The sequence below is a fragment of the Frieseomelitta varia genome, unplaced genomic scaffold (assembly GCF_011392965.1).
Source record: "Frieseomelitta varia isolate USP_RPSP 00005682 unplaced genomic scaffold, Fvar_1.2 scaffold_89, whole genome shotgun sequence".
In the NCBI taxonomy this organism is placed as follows: domain Eukaryota; kingdom Metazoa; phylum Arthropoda; class Insecta; order Hymenoptera; family Apidae; genus Frieseomelitta; species Frieseomelitta varia.
The window spans coordinates 283,167-303,153 of record NW_025110689.1 but is presented as its reverse complement, the minus strand read 5'-3'; the positions used below and the strand labels follow the sequence as shown (position 1 = coordinate 303,153).

Below are 19,987 nucleotides of genomic sequence, written 5' to 3'. Positions count from 1 at the left end.
TACTGTACAGTGTCCTGCGTCCTTTCATCGATTTAGTCAGTGAACGAGCATGAACTAAAATTACGCGAATGTACGGTCGCGTAACAGACATGCATCGAGTCCTCCGCTGATGGAACGATTCCTCTCGAAGCGTGAAGTATCGGATCATCTCTGTTTGCCATCGGGAGTTTTGAAAAATCTAACGCAAACAGTTTCCTCTCTTTATTTTCACCTGATGTGTGAAAATCAACGTGTGCGAATGACCTAGTATGCCCGACCATTTTGTGAAACAGTCTAGGCGTGTGTCAATAAAAATGAAACGCTCGGTCGGCACGAAAGAGTTAAAAAAGAAACGTGAAAGAAGCGTCTGTTAGAGCGTCACGTTATCGTATCAGTTAACGGATGTTTCCCCGTGAGACGGGAAGATCTGATCTTTACGGGGGAAAACCGATAAATATGCACCGGAGGCTCGGAAGGTCAAGGCAGCCACGTTGCATATTCAATGGATACGGATACTGCATGAGCCGTGGCTATCGAAACATTATATAAAAGTAAATAGATTAATCAGCCCGATAGCCGAGTGCCCACGCGTTTACAGAATCACCTAACCTTCCCCGTAACTTACCAGGAATTTTCCATATTTTTTCCATAGGTTTCCTTTCGGAAATAAATATATTAAATTTAACAGATCAGCTTCTTGTCATTTATTCACAAAAATATAGAATACCTCGTGGGACTCTCTGAAAGAAGATAGTAATTTTGAGTAATCTTCTCGTCTATCTCAGAATTTCGTTTACTTATCGCAGGGAACGATTGTCGACTATAATTAAATTCAGATCTGTTTAAAATTGACAACTGTTACTACAAATAAGTTGCTTGGTATTTCTTTTTAACGACGTATCGTTGAAATGGTAAATGTACGAACCAGAATTATCTTATCTAGTTAATTAACTAGAAATTATAATTACATTGTATATATATATCGATTAATAATTTTCAAATTACCGACACCTAGCGACAACTTTCATCCTGCTCAAGGCCATGGATATTTCATACAAACGTCCAGCCGCGAGAAAACGATTTTAAACGAGGCTCGATTGCTCGGTACTTTTTTTTTTTTTCTAGTCTCTTTGCTTGCATAATGAAGCGGAACGATGTTGGCCGGTTATTACCTGAGAAGTCTACCGTGTACAAAACCGGGGAAAAAATTCATTTCCCGTGTACGCTCTCGACCTTTACATATTATTATACAACCCGTCTGATTTATCGCTAGAAAACATCCTGCTTCGCGGAGACACATTTCACCGGGATATTTCCTGCCGCCTCCCAAGATTCTTCCTCGCGTTTCTCTCCGTTTTCTTTCTGTCCGCGATAGAACAGATGTAGAAACGAGAGTGACATAGAGCCTCAGCACGTTGATTGGACCGGTTGCAGAGCGTGTTTGATACCTGATATTTTCATCAGCGAAACGCTAGACGACATGATAAAACGCCATCGAAGCCAAGGCGTAAGATTTTCCTTGTCCCACATTCCTGGCATCCTTGGCAAAGTTTCGCGTCGTTCACTGTTCTTCGTTTGCAGGATAAACCTGCTTGCTCGACAACTATAGGTTGCTCTCTGCACGGTTTCTTCAACCAAGCTGCCATGTTTCGTTCGTAACATTTGAAAAACGCGCCAGAAACTTGTTGAAGCGTACATAAGAAGAAGGGACAGCATTTGAGTCTCGACTGATCTTTTTTTTAGATTAACCTAACTACAGAAAATTTGAAAAGCGCGCGCGAAAAGTTGACGCACGAGAAAAGAGGGGGGGAGATACAGTCACATTTTTTTGATCCTTCAATCTCTAGAACTAACGTATGATGTATTTTGAACTGTTTATGGATCTACGATACTTGTCACAGTATTTTAATTTGAAGACCAACAACAAGTAGTTTTTTTTTTTTTTCAACAAACGATTATCATAGGGAAGTTTATCGCGGAGCGACGCAATTAGAGGTAATTACCAGGGTGTTTGCGTCGCGCGAATCGCGCGAGCTACTTTTACGTGGAACAGAGCCGCGATACTCTGTGCAACGCGATCATGCGCCATTGCAACGGACGCACGTGCGTCGTCCTCCACTTCTACAGATTGTTCTCCCTCGCCTTCCGATTGCTCCTTCGTGCTTCTCGATCGAATCGGTCCTCATTGTTTCGCTAATAGGTACACCTTTCAATAGCCATAATATTGGCATTGTCTGTCATTTCAATATTGCCTATTGTACGAGTGATTAATTTTTAATTAAATTAGTTATCATTAGAATAGGGATTTCCGTGTAGTTTTATATCTTTGTGATCGTAATTGAGAAAATGGAACTTACTGGAGGTAGGAATTTTACGATAAACATTCGAAACGTTTAGATATTTTCAGTAGTAGGGGAAATGTATGATTAGCAACGTTACTACATTTTTTAAAAGTAAATTTTATCAGGCAATGACCAGCAGATATTTGTTAATTTATTAAAATTAAATATTGTAGTACGTATATTTCAAAATACATGAAATTCGCGTGGCGATCTTCTTTCGTTTCCCCCCTTTTGTTTTTTTTTTTTTTTTTTACTAAGGAATAAATCAAAATGGATCACTTTGGTTTAGCTTTCGATTGGAGTTTAAACGTGTCGCGAAATACAGTGCATACAACGAAAAGGTGGAGAAAAGAAAGAAAGGAGAGAGAGAGAGAGAGAGAGAGAGAGAGAGAGAGAGAGAGAGATCGGGGAGACCTGTTTTCAAGACCTGACTTAACGCGTTATAAGACGCGTCTCATATCAAGAACACTTTCGCGTTCGATGCCGAGAAATAATGCGTGATCGTGAACGAAAGCAAACGTTAAATGTACATCACGATAAAACAAAATTTATTCTCACAATGAAAAATTTCAATTTATGTCGTTGCAGCTCGTGAAAAATCGGGGAACAATCGCTCTTTATAACATCATACGCTATTTTGCGTACATTAAACTCGTTAAAGACAAAGTTAAATATCAATCAAAAACTTGGTTAAATATCAATTTAACAGATTGGAGATTTTTATGTATTTATGAAAGATTTGGAAAAATATAGAAAAATATATAGAGGTTTCGTTTTTTTCTAACTCTCGCGTGGATTTTCAATCGAGTGAAAGTAGTTTAATGATTAATTCATTATTAAATAGAACTAAATTTCCCTTTGTAGCCGTAGAAACATGATGAAATAACAAATGACTATGTCAGAAATTATATAACCATAAAAATTGACTCGACATATTAACGCACAATTAACGTGATCCATTTAAAGGGTAATTATCATCGCAGAGTTAGTTAAATTGCACGGACGCCTAATTTTAAATCGAGTTACACGCGGAACGTAGTCACTTAGAACGGTAGTTCGATGAAGATGTTACAACTGCGTATCCCGACATTTTTAGCTCTCCTCTTTGTTGCGAGTCGAATTCTTCGCCGCAGCCTCCTGGAAATCTGTCGAAACGTTGTGCAGTCTCGCTTGCACAAGACTTCGGAAAGGTCAAGAGTGCAAGCAGGCGTTCCATGCGTTCCCTTTCTTTGTATACACGGTGTAATTCGCAATATCGCGGCGTATTTTATCGCTATTTCAAATTTAAATCCGTGACGTCGTTAACGTCGTTGTAAGAACCTTCGTTTCCCCTGTCCTGCGTGCTTTGACGCGTGTTAAATGATCAGTCGAAAATCTCTCGCAATCGTCGTGTGTCTTTTAACGTATCGAGATGATTTTTCACGGTAGCAGAGAAAGAATAAGACGAGAGGACAAAAGGCGTGAAAGTGAAGATAGAAATGAACACGTGCGAGGTGTGACGATGGCGGTGGCAATGAGATTACGTTGGCGTTGGAGGGAGGGGGGAGGACATCGATCAGACGTTACTATTAATAACTATTGGTAATAGAATTAGAACTAATTATAAATTGATTCATTTACTATTGATTATAAATTAAATTTTTAATAACAATACTATTAATACCATTAATCTGGTGATATTTCTATTTTCATTAAAATACGTTATTATTTATCATTTCTCATTTCTTGGAAATATTATTATCTCTTGTCTTGGAAATATTATTTCGATATTTAATATCAAATAATTAGATAATATAGAAATAATATAGAAATAATATAGAATAGGTAGTATAGAGAATAATATAGTAATATAGAATAGATAGTAATATAGAATAGAATAGAAATATAATTAATAATATAATAATTTAATTATAATATAATTAATAATATAATAATTTAAAAGAAAGAAGATACGTACAATCAGCCGCGAAAATCTGCTCTTAGAAGCCAAGCCGATCAACTTCGTCTCTTATAAATTTCTCAATTTATTACATCAGCTACATGACACTGAATTCTCAATGTCACAAATGACTTACTTTCATCTAGGCGAACGCGTCGCGTGAAATTGATATAAGTAACAATAAATTTTACAGCGAATTTCATAAAAATAATGCTTTTCGAACTTACGGGGTTGATCGACGTAGACTCCAATTGGATCCCAACGAATCTTTACATCCCCTTTCCCGCCAAACATTTTTCTATTTCCCCTAGGTACAACCTAGACGTAGAACGTTTCTAACTACGTATTTACGACGTACGTGCAATTTCACAGTCGGCGGTGCACACCGCCCCTCTCGCGCGTCTCTGTCCTTCTCTCCCGGGATGGTTAGATCCGCTGGTCTAAGGGGTTGACGAACGGCAACCAAGCGAGAGGAGGAGAGTCGAAGGAGGAAGAGAGGGTGAGAGAGAGAGAGCGAGAGCGAGTGGCGGAGGGTGAAGAAGTGCCGTGAGCGAGGCGCAGAGTGTGGCGCAGAGAGACGACAGCCGGTGTCGAGGTCGACGGAACCCGGAGAACGGGAAAAGAGGGCTGTCGTAAAGTTACTGGCTCTTGAGACGCGCGCTCGTTAATTCGCGGGATTTTCTAAGTCGTTAATAAGCCCATAATTACAAATTTTTATAAGTTACGCCGGCCGAATGGGAACGTCGAAAAAATGGTTACGAGCGTGGAGCTGGCGATGGCGGAGGCCAGCAGAAGAGAGGGGAGTGAAGTAGAAGGGTTGGCACAGACATACGTAGAAATACGTAACCGGGGGATGAAGAGCAGGAACGAAGAGTGGGAGTAGGCTAGACAGCCGAGAGACCGCGAAAAGAGAAGTGCGAAAACGTGGCACCACCAACACCCTTCCACCTCCCCCAGGAACGTTTTAATTGCTGCTTTCTCCATCTGCTGATTACCGTTATCGCCGGCACACCGTTGCGTTACACTCGTTGTTACCGAGTTCCTCCAGCTGGATCTCTCTCGCCTTTCGCGAGATTAATCATCGACCTCTTTCCGTAGGTACTCCTTCAGTGATTAATCACACCTCTTCCTTTCGATGGATCGAACGGATTATCCATGGTTTCGTTTCGACTTCTTGCTTCACAGTTATTGGGAAATTGTTGGAAACGAGGAATAGATGGCGTGTCTAAAGGTCGTTGACTTTAACGAAGGGTGCGAATTTAGATTTAGGCGGGTAACGAAAGAGAATCTTTTTTGCACTTTATTTTATTACCAGGATTCGTTCGGATCACCTAATAAAGAATGTAAGGTTTATTAATGTCACCAGAGCGATGTAACCCTCGAGTGCTAAATTTATTATATATCAGAATTTAGGATGTTTGATCTTATTTCGTGTCTTTAATTCTCTATGGTAATTAAATTAAAAATTCGATGGTTAAGTAAACCGAAATTGTGATACGAATTAAAAGTGAAAATTATTTTTAATTTAAAATTTCATTCGAGTTGTATTTTAACTGCACCTCAACGAAGATGTGTAGTTTTTAGAGTTTCTCGATCAATTTTCTGCAAACGATACATAAAGAAAAGTAGATACATATCACCGAAACGTGGACGAATCGACTTCCAATTGTTGATCGAGAAAGTAAAACGACCTACCGAGCTCTTATCTGAAATTAAATCAATTTCTGAAATAAGAAGGGCGAGTATATCTTCCCTGGGAATTCGACTTTAGTTGGACCATAGTGGGACAGGAAGAACGTGATGAGAGAAGAATGGCCGGCATCGTCCATGAGACAACATTCATTACGTTCTCTCAACAATGGACGTTTATTACGATAATCCCTCTTCTTCCCATTTAGCCGGCTTTTCCTCTTTTACTCCTCGAATTAAATTAAATGCCGCGCTTCTCCGTCTTCGTTTCTCTACGTCCTTTTTCTCAATTTTACACCTGATTTTCGTGACGAGCCCGAAGAAGAATTCACGCTTCTTCTCGCGAATATTTCCTGACAATTTGAAATGATGGTGAAGTTTTTCGAAAGAAGAACAAGATAGTGACACGTTAGCAGATAAATTAGAAGAAAGAATCTATTCTTCCACGTACTATTCCTATGCTTCAGAATTGAAGAAACGAAACGACAAATATTTTATATGACAAAAAGTTCGCAGAATGCGATTCAGAAATTTTATCTGTCACGATAATAAAAATATTGAATATTAAAACTCGAATGTGTCTTGAAACGTTTGACTTAAAACCGAATTTATAATTTTATAATTTTGATGATCTTTGAAGAGGTAGAAGAGGTTCTACTCAATTAATTTTGGACAGAATACATTAATCAAATTGAATAATTCTTGTTTTTCTAAATAACTTCAAACGTTATTTTATAACAGAAGAACGAGTCAGCAAATAGAAAGAAAGATTTCAAGAAATCACGATAAGGAATTCCCCCCCCCCCCCCCCCCCCGAACAGCCAGTTGACGTTTGGAAATTTATGGAGCTCGTATCGAAATGGAAAATCATGCTGGCAGAGTCGTTTATCGCCCAAATGCGCTTAACACACACGCTGCATTTACATAGGACTCGTAAAAAAATTGGTCACGTCGCGTGACCAACTGTCTATTTGTCAGCTTCCCTCGTCTAAACGCGCCCAGGTTCGTTACTCAATAAATGGCTGTACGCCTGCTCTTTTTTTTTTCCATGGCTTCAAAAGTTGAATATCAAAAAGTTACCCTAACGTATGCTGCTATTATATCTGATTATCTTCCTCGACATTTGGGATTTCATTCGACATTTAGAAGGGAGATCGTTATCAGCAACTGGAGGGACTGTTAGAAAAGTTCTTCTTCCCTTGAAATGCAAAATATAATAATGCAAGTATAATATTTGCTGCGTAAAGCAATTTTTCACCCCGATGCTGTGTTTTTTTTTTACATTACATTTACAAAAATGTAGATTTGCAAAAAAAATACGAGAGTTAAAATAATTAATTTTTGCCAAGGAATACTCACGAGGAAATGATCATACCCATTTCTCAACTAACGATGAGTATACTCGTTATCTGAAAAAAATGATCACAACTTCGTCATATTTATATTACGTTAGGACATTATCTGACAGAAAATCATTTGCTTTTCAAATGATCTAGCAATATTCAGTGATAACTAAAAGCGCAGAAAGGTTCTGTTGTGTGAATACAGTCGACTTCGTTCTTACAAATTTAATTCCTGTTATCTCGACGTAAAAATATGAGAGGGAAAATTGAATTAATGACCAGTTAGTGGTTAACTCAAATTTACAGTAACCGCGATTGTTTAACACATCTGACGAGTATGTACATAAGCGCTCTTAATTACAAGCGCACAGGCATGGTTTACCAAAACGAAATTTTCTTCAGCTTTTGAAACGCCTTTGAAACTTATCACTTATCTTGCAAGACGTGTCATCGTAACGGAGTTGATTTATTCCAGGAAGCCGCATCGTAGAAACGGTGGCTTTATCAAACCACGGCGTGCCTGGTCGTTCCGCTATTCGAGCGATAGGTTAGAAACGTTGGAGCGGTCGCGTGATTCGCGTGTTTCTAGCTCGCGTTCCAATGGCTGCGCGTCGCCGCGAGAAAAATAAAATGTTAGGCAGAGGAGGAAGAAAACGAGAAAGAAAGAAAGAAAGAAAGAAAGAAAGAAAGAAGAAAAAAAAAGAAAAAGAAAAACGTAGCGGCATACGATGCGTCGATGTTGGCGTTGGAACGCCAGGAAAGCACGAGACGAGCGTAAGGGGGAACTGTTTACCGACCGATGGGGGTGGTGCAGAGAGAGATGGCGGATAGAAAAGGTCATTCACCTCTCGGCTAGCTTTCGCGCGCGCCCGTTTTCTTTTTCAACCGCGTCTCTCGAATGCGGGTCGTTTCGTCAGCGTCGAGCGACACGACGGCCGCCAAACGCAAACAGAAACGATTCATTGTATCCTCCTAGCCATTCAGATTTCAGTTACCGCGCTCGTCGTGGCTTTGCTGCACAATGCGGAGGTGTTAACGAGCCGTAGTGACTCATAATGAGCCCCTTTATCGCGCAATGTCGCACGTTTCCGACGAAAGTGACGTCAATTTTCGATAAATCACGATCGATTATCGTGTGCACGGCTTACTCTGATTGCGATAGTAATAGTAACAACACATTTTGCGGATTTCGAACGTACTCGTTAGACAATCTTGTAGATTTTCTTACATTTTTCAGTAAACAATAATCGAGTAGGAAACACTAGCATTTTATCGAAATTTGTACGAATAAATTAATTCCTATGTAATCAAAATCCTTGTTTGTGCAATATGTACATGCCTGGTGAGCAAAAGATAGTTTGAAATTAATATTATTATCATGTATATATATAATATAATAAAATAATATATATATACATTGTTAAATACAAGTCCATTTAACAAAATTATACATTACCCCGTGCCATTTGGAGACAAAATTTTAACGCTCCAAATATTATTGTGTGCAATTTTTCTAAATTTTCGCAATAAATAGTAAACATTCCAGGCCAACTATATTCTGTCGATGTAAAGTTACGCGTACTATTAGAAAACTAGATGATTCATGTTATTTTGCAATTGAAAATATAGTTCCAGACCTTTAGAGATCATTGTTGCACGTACCAGGAAGACTCCACAGAGTTAAGTTTTCTTCCATTCGTCACTCTAGTGTTCCGGTTGAGTTGAAAAGATTGTTAAGTTGATCAGAGAGGTGATCAGAGACGTAGAATAAAGCTTGCTTCTCGGTTACCTGCTAAGGTATCGGCATAGTGTGTCTAAAGGGTGACGAATGGAAGGGAGAACGTAGGTGGAACGGGCACAGGGAGTAGCGCTACCTGTAATATTGATCCATAGAACCTCCTAGCGTCGATGGTGTGCGTTAGAAGGATGTTCCCCATTACTGTTGCCACACGACCAAACGAAAACATCCACCTTTCGTTTGAATTTTGCCACACGTGCCTGAGTATTTAAATTTTATTTCGACGATCTTGAACCAAAGGAAAAGTATGGTTCAGTCATCTGGTTTCTTAGTTTGGAAAATCACTACGATTTTTCGTGTCTTTTTATTTTACTTCCTCTCTTTACCACTTTGTTGAATAATAAATTTTAGACCATTATCCGATCGAGTGTAACGTGTTATAGTTATTAGACTGTTTGTACATTTCTTTATTTGAGAAATTGAAGAGTGCAGAACGTACGTGATAAGCAGAAATATATACAAAATATCTAAAATATAATATATTAAATTATATTGTAGTTCTCTTCTTAAGTTTGCAATTTCATTATTTTTCAGTTGTAATTTTTAGGCAATATTAGATTACCAAGTTTTTCATTTTTAACTGTATTATTTGTAGTATTTAAAAATTCTTTATCTAACAATCCCATTAAAACACCGGACTGACGACCTAACTCGTTAATTTTTCCATTCGCTTATTTGTCGACGTTCATTTCTCTGTTTAAATGATCATAAATTATCAGTTCCTTGTTGCTCTGTAATATCACAATTCGCAAAACGCGGCGAATTTTGTAACAGATACAACAAAAAAAGAAATTCTTTGTTGAAAATTAGAATCTCTTTCACGTGTGTATGGAAAGGCTGTCTCTTTCCTGACACAGTGTCTTACAATTTAACGAGGGCGTTGAACGACTAAACAAATAAAAGATATGTTTTTAATCAAAGGCCGTGTCCCGCCGTTTCTCGAAGTAATACGCGCAAGAGGGTGAGCGTGAGGGTTGAGCACGAGCCTCGAGCCTCAAGCACAGGCATAGTCCCTCGTAATAAGGCTGCGATTATCCGCACAGATTATTCAACAGTGAACCGGTCGCCACCGGTTGCCCCCTGTCCTCTCCCCAACTCTTTCGATCTCTCGACCGCTCGTGTCTCGTGTTTCGTGTCTCGTGTCTCGTATCTCGTGTCTATACTTAATGCATATAGACGTATCGCGATCACATGCGTGCACCAATTTATCCGCGATCACCGGCTTGCGTTACGTTGCAAAAGAATCAACCTCGAGGCCGTTTCCCTTCTCGATAGGACACTCGAGAACCACCTTGCGCCATTCTTCTTCTCTCGCCTTTCTCTCGCCCCTTTTAACCCTCGGACAACGAGAATTGTTTTATGCTCGCACGCGCCGTTCTTTCATTCAGTATATATGGATGTGAGTTACCGAATTTGCAAATATTTGAAAATTTTTTATTTAGAAACATTACAAAGTGGTGTTATAATTTATAATAAATATGTCTGACGCTTAAATTGTACTCATTTTGTTTCATTGGATATTTCAACATTTTAATTTATTAATTGATATATGATTGCCAAATGGGGAAATGTATTTATTGTTGTGTTTTATAATTGCGCAATTATTTCCTCTTTTGTGTCGTAACGAAAATTGTTACCACCGTTCAAAGATTAAAAGTCAGTCAATTTATCGAATGAAAAGTTTAATAGAATATGCACGTGTAATTATAAGATGATCCCTTTTGCGTCAATCAGTTCACTTTGATTACGTCAATAACATTTCCCCGATGAATTTTCATGATTGTAATGTCGCAATTATTCATGAAAGTCACCGTACGCTTTGTATAAAAGATATTTTCATTGAAATAAATCATACTTTACGTATGTTACGATTTATCATTTATTTACTAGTATGTGAGGCAACTATTTCATCTTATTATTTTAAAATATAAATTACAATTTATACGTTGTATAAAATTTTTGAATCGTAAATATAAATATAAATTAATTAATCTGCATTTTTTTTTATAAAACAATTATTACGAGTTAAGAAGTTTATTAAACAATTTGATACACAATTTCATTTCAGTAAAAATAAACTTGTCGAAAAATGCACGAATACTTTTGTGACTACAGAGGAGACCACAAATCTTCGTGAAATTTCATATTTTTACGAATGCAATCAAAGAAATGGAACCTAAACAGTCTCCTCCACTAAATATTCAGGTCTCTTTTGAATATTCCTCGCAAATATATGAAATTTACATTCTTTAATATCATAAACAGTGTCGTAATAATTTCACTATATGTAGGATACGTTTCGCTTTTGAATATAAGTGACTTTTGTCATTAAGGTCAACAGTACAATTTCAATGCTTCGTACACTTTCACATATTGTTTGCATTCTCTTGCGGCATCGCCCTCTTATAAATTCTCTAAAAGAAGAACGAAGCGAAACCGAAAGAACAAAAAAGGTGATGAAAATCTCGATGGATCAACAAGAGAAGAAAAGACGAAATCGCGCAAAGCGGAAGCAGAAACTCGAGACTCCCTGTTTGCGCAGGATCGACGTATGTTTGTTCGAGGTTTTGTTGGTAAATGCTGTTTAAATAAAATGAACTTCGATGCGGTGTATATTTGTACAGTGTCAAATGAACTCGTACTGATACGGCAATTCATATGTAAAAGTAATATAAAGAAATACAAAGACTGGAATTACATAATCAAGAAAATTTCAAGGCGATATTGAAATTCATTGAAAATTTAATAGACTTCGTATCCAAGGAGAATTCAAGAGTTGACATTAAAGAAAATGATCCAAGCGCTAGAAATTAAATTCACTTTTCAATTTATTTCGTGGTCTGACAAAAATTGCTAAAATTCATTTTATTGTAATGTGCCTTTCGTTAGCGTATTAGGTATCATTCGAAGAAGGACAGAAAGAAAAGGGAGGTGGTCCCCAAGGTGGTTTCCCCTAACTCGCGTGACATCGTTCTGCGATTTGCGGGGCAGGCGAGCATGTCGCGCGCCTCGATCCCTCGAAAACGCGTCGAAAACGAAAGGTTCTACCCTCGGCGATCAAACCTGCTGTCGGTGTTAGCGGATGATTGACGAGGAATATCGGGAGGGGAGGAAGAGGAAGGACTTTACGACTTAAAATCTTCTAATCGATACGTTGCCCTGCGTGCGCGTGTGCCAGTTCTGCCGCGGCTGAAATGCAAATCTTTCCCTTTACTTCTGAACGTAAATTCCTCGAGAATAACTTGTAATTTATAGAATCGTTCGTACAATGTATAATTTGTATAATCGGTTTTTGTAGTGTGAGTTCATTTATTAGATCGTTGCGGATGAAATGGTTGGATTTTTGGTGAAAGCTTCGTAATAATAATTAAATTTTAATTCCTTGGTTCGTTAGTTTGAAAATGATATTACGATCATCCGAATCGTTAATCGAAGTCAATCGACAAAAGTTTTGATTCATTTTTCACTTTTGTCACTTCTGATATAAATTAAAACAAATCTTATGTTCTCAATAATTTACTATTTTAAAAAATCGAAATAAAAACTTGAAAGCCACATCTATACACCCCAAAAAAATTGGTATTTTTTATTTAATAGTTACTTTCCAAAAAAATTCGCAAACTTCATATTTTCCTATTGCTCAGGTTATGTACATCCCCTTAAGTAAGACGTGTCACTTTGTTAGAACAAATGAACCTTTACAAGAATCTCATTCCTAAAAGTTGAACGGTAATCGTATTAATGCTTGCCCGACGAACTCGTTCTTTCATCTTTTCCCACCCTGATCGTCCGATTTATTCAATATTTACGCGCTGGGAAATTTCTTACGGCTGTTGATAAATCAAAGAGAATAAAGTAGCAAGTTCCGTGTGAGAATATACTGGCGTGAGCCACGTTGATTAATAGGAGATCGCCAAGAACCGGGGGCTGTTGGAGGCCCTTGCAGAGCTAGCTCGAGTAATCGATACTGCACCAAACCGGGAACGGGTAAAACCGAAGGGTTGGGCGAGGCAGCGCGATGGACACGATGTGTCCTCTCTTATCCACCTAACCGAGAATTGTTCAAAGTCCTTCCTTCCACTTTATCGTCACGATTTTCAACATGTATTAAAGATACACACACGTACAATATGAACATGAATACGTGTGGGTGAAATACACAATTTCAGAACGTATGGTACGAATGTATTAACGATTTCAAGTATTTTGTTTTTAATTGTATTAATCTATTCTCATAATGCATTTTTTATTTTATTTTATACGTTTATTTTGTACGATATATAACAAATATATGATGTTGGAAGTTGTATATATTAAAAAATTGTATATTATATCGTATATATCAACTAGTAAATTAACATGCTCTTATACATTAATAACATAATCACGTAAAATATTTTAATACACGTGTATACATGTATTAAATTACAACAATTAAGTATTGAATAATCCTTGAATTTTTATATTTCAATGTTTTTAGCAAAGAGCAAGTTTTTAAGGGAGTAATCATAAAATTTCATAAAATTGAAACGAAAGATCAACGCGTGCCAATGAAACTTTCTTTTACGCGTACACGAACTATACTGAAATAGACTGAAAGAACATAACAAGGTTAAAAACTAAGAAAAAACATAAATGTACACACATACGTAGTACAAATGTAATATATTCATATTGTCATATTTATAAAATTATGATAAGACCCTGTTACACGTCTATATTCGTGTCCATAAAACAGAAATACTCGCATTGTGTATCATAATTAAATAAAACAAAATATTCAAATACACGTGTAACAGGGATCTGTATCGAGAAACGATAGCTCGACGCGACGAATTGACGATCGACTCTGTCGCCATCGAGCGCGACGATAAACCGCGAAGATAGTTTCGCGCCGAGAACTGTCGATCATTGCCGGGGCAAAATGCGAAAAGAAAAATGACGATCGTACAATAAGACTCGATTGTTCCGCTCGGCTGCGTGTGCTCGCGATTTTGCCCCCGTTTTCTGTTTTCTCCTTTCGCGGTAGCAAGAAACCACGAGCGGTCGCGTTCGCCTGGGCGAGAATTTTGCATTTCGTCGTAACGAAACGAGGGGATTTCCGCCGCCAGGAATGGCGACGTTCATTAGAAGAGCGAGATTCCCGGTCAGAAGAAGATACAGTGAGTTGTTTCCCTATCGTCGGGCAGAATCGAAATTACGGCCGAGGCAATCGGCCTCGATTTCTCTCCTAACCCCGTCCTCCTCCTCTGCTGCCGCGCGTCCTCACGACGCGTTAAGATTCGTCGCTACGCGGTGACGCTCGACGATATCCAGGTTATGACTGGCTGCGATCGCGAGTATTATTTCCGTGTAACGTCGAAGAAACCACGTACGCGCGTATATATATATATATATTTTTCTTTCTCCTCGTGTGTTTGAAAAATACGGAGACGTTTAATCGTGTAATTGAAAGAGGATCCGAGATCATTCTGGCTCTGTAGATTAACGATTTACATTTACACGTGAAGAGCGCGGATGTTTGTAACTTTCTCGAAGTGGAGATCTCGATTACAAGAATGGACGAAGCTCGATAATATAAAATTTATAATATAAAATAAGATGTAATATAAAAAAATATCCCTGGTCGGTGACACGTTAGCTCGTAAAATTTATAATATAAAATAAGATGTAATATAAAAAAATATCCCTGGTCGGTGACAATGTTAGCTCGTGCAATTTAGAGAGAGTTAAATCCCGGAAGGTTTAATTTATTTTCACAAGGATGTCAATTTATATCGTGTTTGTAGCTGGAAGTGTAAATTTCTAAAAGAACGTGATGTATGAAACTGGCAAATATTCGGAATTTGATTGCTTGATGTATACATATGTTCAACGTTTATGAGCCTATTGAGATTTTAATTCGTTCAACTTGTAATCGCGAAGAGAACTTGAGTGGATTTTCGTCTATTTTTCGGAGCAACGCTTCGCACATTGAAGATTTGAATTTATATAGGATATCTGACATTTGTTCTCGAAACTGGAAATTTCGACTGCAGCGGCGAAAATAAAATTTTTAATGAAGTTTTGACCCAGATTATAATAATAAACCAACGCGAACAACTTCGTATTTCATTGCAACTTAACTCGATTCTAGAAAGTTTAATCTATTTTCCAAGCGAAGCTTTTTGCAGATTAAGAATTTAAATTTATATGAAGAGCACGATATTCGCAATCGTGTTTCCTCGAGGGGACTCCGATAAGAGCAATGGACGAAACGGCTATTCGCTCTGGTATATTGAATGATAAGAGAGAAGGAGAAATTCTCTGTTCGATATAATCAAATTATAATAGCTTTCGTTTCTCATAAAAAAAAAGAATCATATTAATAACATTAAAAAGAAGCTTGTCAGTATCAGAAACGAAAATGAAATAACATCGTTGAATTTATGGCATTTTTTTAATTCGATTTCTGTGTATAATTAGTGAGCAATATTGAGCAGTTTGCTTCATCGACCAAGAATAATTAACCAGTATCACTGAATCGTTCAAAAAATACAAAAGTAGTTTCACTCGGCACTATTAATTAAAATTAAACATAATTTAACCGAATATAATTAGGTTATATAGGTTATAATATTATTATTTAACCTGTATAATATAATTTAACCTATGTTATAACCCTAGCTGAAATATAATCTAATGTAATGTAATGTTAATTTAATTGCCCGCAAATATGGCCCCAATATATTATTTGTACAAATGTGTAATTTAATCCCGAAACGTAATTAAATTCTAGATTACGTCATATAATCAAATCCTGTGTTATGATCTCCAGTGTCCAATAATACCAGTGCTAAAGATCCTAAAAATCCTAAAGTAATTGTATATTTAACGGCATGTAGTTGATCACTGTTAATAAACATGGCGGATCTCTCGTTGCAGGCAAATCACCGTTCTTCCCAAGTTTGGAGGACCAGAGCGGCACGCTGCTAGAGGATCCAAACGCGGCGAGCCAGCTCGATGGCGTCGGGGTTGGCGTCGGTGTGGGAGTGGGTGTTGGCGTCGGAGTCGGTGTCGGCGTCGGTGTCGGCGTGGGCGTCGGGGTTGGTGTCGGCGTCGGTGGCGGCATAACCGGTTCTCAAACAGCGCCGCTTTCATCGCCGAGTCGGAGCAGTCCTCACAGTCAAGGTAGCGAGACTGGAGAACGCTTCTCTAGGAAGGTGTTCGTTGGTGGTCTGCCACCGGACATCGACGAAGGTGAGCTCCTCTCTTCCACTACTCTGAATTTTTTCTTCTGTTTCTCTCTCTCTCTCTCTCTCTCTCTCCCCCTGTTCGATGCGAATGATCGTGTCACAAGCGGTCCGCAACTTCGTTTTAACATTTGGCTCGATTTGCACGCTGAGTCACATCCTCTGGTATGTTAGTCGAACGACAAAATAAATAAGAATTGTGTTTCGTCACTTGATTGATCGTAATGTAATTGTAGATACGGAGAATTTATAACGTGGTAAAAAGTGTGTAAAGAGTAATTTAATACAGTGAAAAGTAAGAATATTAAATGGTAGTTAACATGGTTAACTGTATTCTACTTAAACTATGACTCAAAAAAAGTCTTTCGAAGACTTTATTAAATTTATTCTGAATTACTGACGATTGATTTGTGACCACGAGAATAGACTATGGCTCGACCTTCTTTCAATCTGAATAATTTAATATCGAATGAAGGCCATACAAAAAAATCAAGAATACATTCGCGTTTAAACGTATTTATTCATTATAAATGTTGATGTTGATCTGTTCGAACTATAATGATGTTAATGTTCAAATATATGTTAGTCTCTTGGGAAGTAACTAACCAACCAAGTATTTAAGCATTTGGGATTATCTATAATCTATACGATACTCGAGTACGGATTTAACAAATGGCCGAATATATTTCTTCCTTAACGCCTTGTTGTTGTCTCGTTTCAGAGGAAATCAAAGCCAGTTTCCGTCGTTTCGGATCGTTGGTCGTCGATTGGCCCCACAAAGCAGAGAGTAAATCCTACTTTCCACCAAAGGGCTACGCTTTCTTGCTTTTCCAGGTAAACGTGAAACTCGCGCTGCGTCCTGCATCAATAAACTCGGTTCCGCGGTTTCGCCGGAGATTTCATTTCGTTTCGTTAATGAATAACGTACGATTTTTACAACAGATGCGTATGACGCAATGAAAACGGGAGATTCGATCGACAATAATAGCTAGATCGAGAAATAATAGCCAGTGTACCGTGGATTTTTATTACTTAACTAACATCATTTGTTAATATTGGTATTACATTAGTATATCACATTATTGATACTAGTGTTAGCACAGATATTTATTAGCATTCATGTAACGATAAATTCTACTAGATACTGATTCTGGTGTATTCTTTGTCGACAGGACGAGGCGTCCGTGCAACAGTTGATCGACGCGTGCATCCAAGACGAGGAGAAGTTATATCTGTGCGTGAGCTCGCCAACGACCAAAGACAAGCCGGTGCAAATCCGACCATGGCGACTGAGCGACGCGGATTTCGTGCTGGACGCATCGATGCCGTTGGATCCACGGAAGACGGTGTTCGTCGGTGGTGTACCACGGCCGTTGAAAGCCGTTGAACTAGCAATGATCATGGATCGACTTTACGGAGGCGTGTGTTACGCCGGTATCGATACTGATCCGGAACTCAAGTATCCAAAGGGAGCCGGTAGGGTCGCTTTCAGCAATCAGCAAAGCTACATAGCTGCCATATCGGCCAGATTCGTTCAGTTGCAACACGGCGACATAGACAAGAGAGTAAGTCGCGTCGTTGTTACATTTCTCACAATCTATGCGTGACGAGTCGATTCTTTCTTTCTTTTTTTTTTTTTTTTCTATTATTGTTGCATCTGTCAGAATCAGTATAATTGTTTTCTTTAATATTGCTCAACGATGATTTGATTCTTTACGATTGATGTTTCTTCTTTTTCTCTCTCTGTGCTGTTTAGGTCGAAGTCAAACCGTACGTTCTGGACGATCAAATGTGCGACGAGTGTCAGGGGCAACGTTGCGGAGGCAAATTCGCGCCGTTCTTCTGCGCGAACGTTACCTGCCTACAGGTAAATTCTTTGTCTTCTTTATTATATTTTCGCTGTTCTCTCCCCTTTGTGCGAGTATTCGAACACTGTCGGAGGACTTTTATGCATATGTTATACATGTGTTGTATAGAGAATCTTGAAATTTTATTATTATCCACTGTGTGAAACTTGAAACCGAAAAATTACATGGATGATATTTAATCGTCGATAGTTCTCTGCGAAATATATATAAATATATTTTCTGATTTCATACTTTACCACTATAATCACGACGATTCTGTCACAATTTCTTAGTAAAATTTCAAAATATCCACGCTGTTGTCAAAATATTTTAACAACACACGTAAAAGCTCTCGTGCATGCTCGAATACTCTCGTTTCGTATACCTGAACCTCGCAAGACAGCAAACACTGACAACGACAGCAACAACAACGAAAGCGAAAACGAGACAACCACGAAGCGCGCCACGAAGCACCGCGGAGGAAACTGAAAGCGAACGGCGCCGAAACGGGCGTTCTCAATTTATTGTTGTTGCAGTACTATTGCGAGCACTGCTGGGCGACGATTCACTCGCGGCCAGGTCGCGAGTTTCACAAGCCGTTGGTGAAGGAGGGTGCGGATCGACCTCGAGCCGTGCCGTACCGCTGGTGTTAACCCCAGCTGCGTTGTCCCTAATTATCTCGCAACCCTAGCTAATTAACTACCACTTCTACGTACCAACTTCTCCTCCTCCTCCTCCTCCACCTCTTTTTCCTCCTCCCCTCCCACCTCTACGAGAATCTACCGCCACCCATCCTGCCATTCATTCAATCCACAACACTCCTCCCTCGGCCCGTCCGACAAAACTGCGTCGTCTCACACTCCTTTTGCTCACACATATATCTGAATACTACCTGCCTCGAGACACAGTCCAAACAAAAAAAAAAACAAAAAGAAGGAAATACCGTTTATTACCACCACCTATCACCCACCACTACCTACCACTGATCGTCGGTACTATTGCTGTTCTACTACTATCGCTATTATCGCTATTACCGCTCTATCGCCAAATCACCAAAAAGAAAAAAAAAAAAACAACCACACTTACTATTCCACTGTGAGTTATCTTTTACTCTGCTATCCACTGCTACGAACGGGACGTGTTTACCGGTCACTAACGGGGCGAACCATTAGTCGACTTTCGTCGCCGATGTTCACGGCCACCGTTCACCACCACGAGGGAAACTACCACTACCACACTATCGCCGCAGCTGCAGCCATCATCATCATCGTCATCATCATCATCATCATCATCATCATCGTCATCGTCTTCTGCCAGCCAGACGCGTCTCGACGTTTGACCTTTTTCGCACCGACGACCACTTCGACCTATTCAATCTCCGAGTGCGTGGCACTCGACCCACCAGGCAATCCACCACGAGGATAATACCTGCAGGTTTCTTAGCAAACGGAGGAGGAAGACTCGTCGGCGACTCGTCGTCAGTTCGTCGATCGCACACACCCGAGTGTGGAACAATCGAATCGAAGCGAAGAAAGAAAGAAAGAAAGAAAGAAGAGAAACAATCGTCGAGGACAAGAAGGAACAACGGAAACCGTCGCCGTAAACCCCTTTCGTCCGACCGAGATGGAACGTGCGTTAGTTACCGATATCGACGTACATAATATATACATACATGTATTGTATAAGTTGTGAAAGCGACCATAGTTACGAGCTCTCTGGTGGTCAGGCCCAGTAGTTTGAATTTCGTACGTGGCTGGATTGTAAGAGCTCGCAACGATGGTCGGCGCCCGCCGGATCGTCTCTTCCGAGTATCGACTT

At 39.0% G+C, this 19,987-nt stretch overlaps 1 protein-coding gene across 2 annotated transcripts in view; it reads left to right on the top strand.

The window, feature by feature from the left end:
• LOC122537176 (cytoplasmic polyadenylation element-binding protein 2) overlaps positions 1–19,228 on the top strand; it is an 85,036-nt gene extending 65,808 nt beyond the window's left edge. For both annotated transcript variants that reach the window (XM_043670169.1, XM_043670168.1), the window contains exons 5-9: positions 16,015–16,329; positions 17,044–17,156; positions 17,495–17,887; positions 18,079–18,189; positions 18,706–19,228. In XM_043670169.1, coding sequence (XP_043526104.1) covers positions 16,015–16,329; positions 17,044–17,156; positions 17,495–17,887; positions 18,079–18,189; positions 18,706–18,822 — 1,049 coding nt within the window. In that variant the 3' untranslated portion in view covers positions 18,823–19,228. The remainder of the gene's footprint in view (positions 1–16,014; positions 16,330–17,043; positions 17,157–17,494; positions 17,888–18,078; positions 18,190–18,705) is intronic.
• The last annotated feature ends 759 nt before the right edge of the window (positions 19,229–19,987 follow it).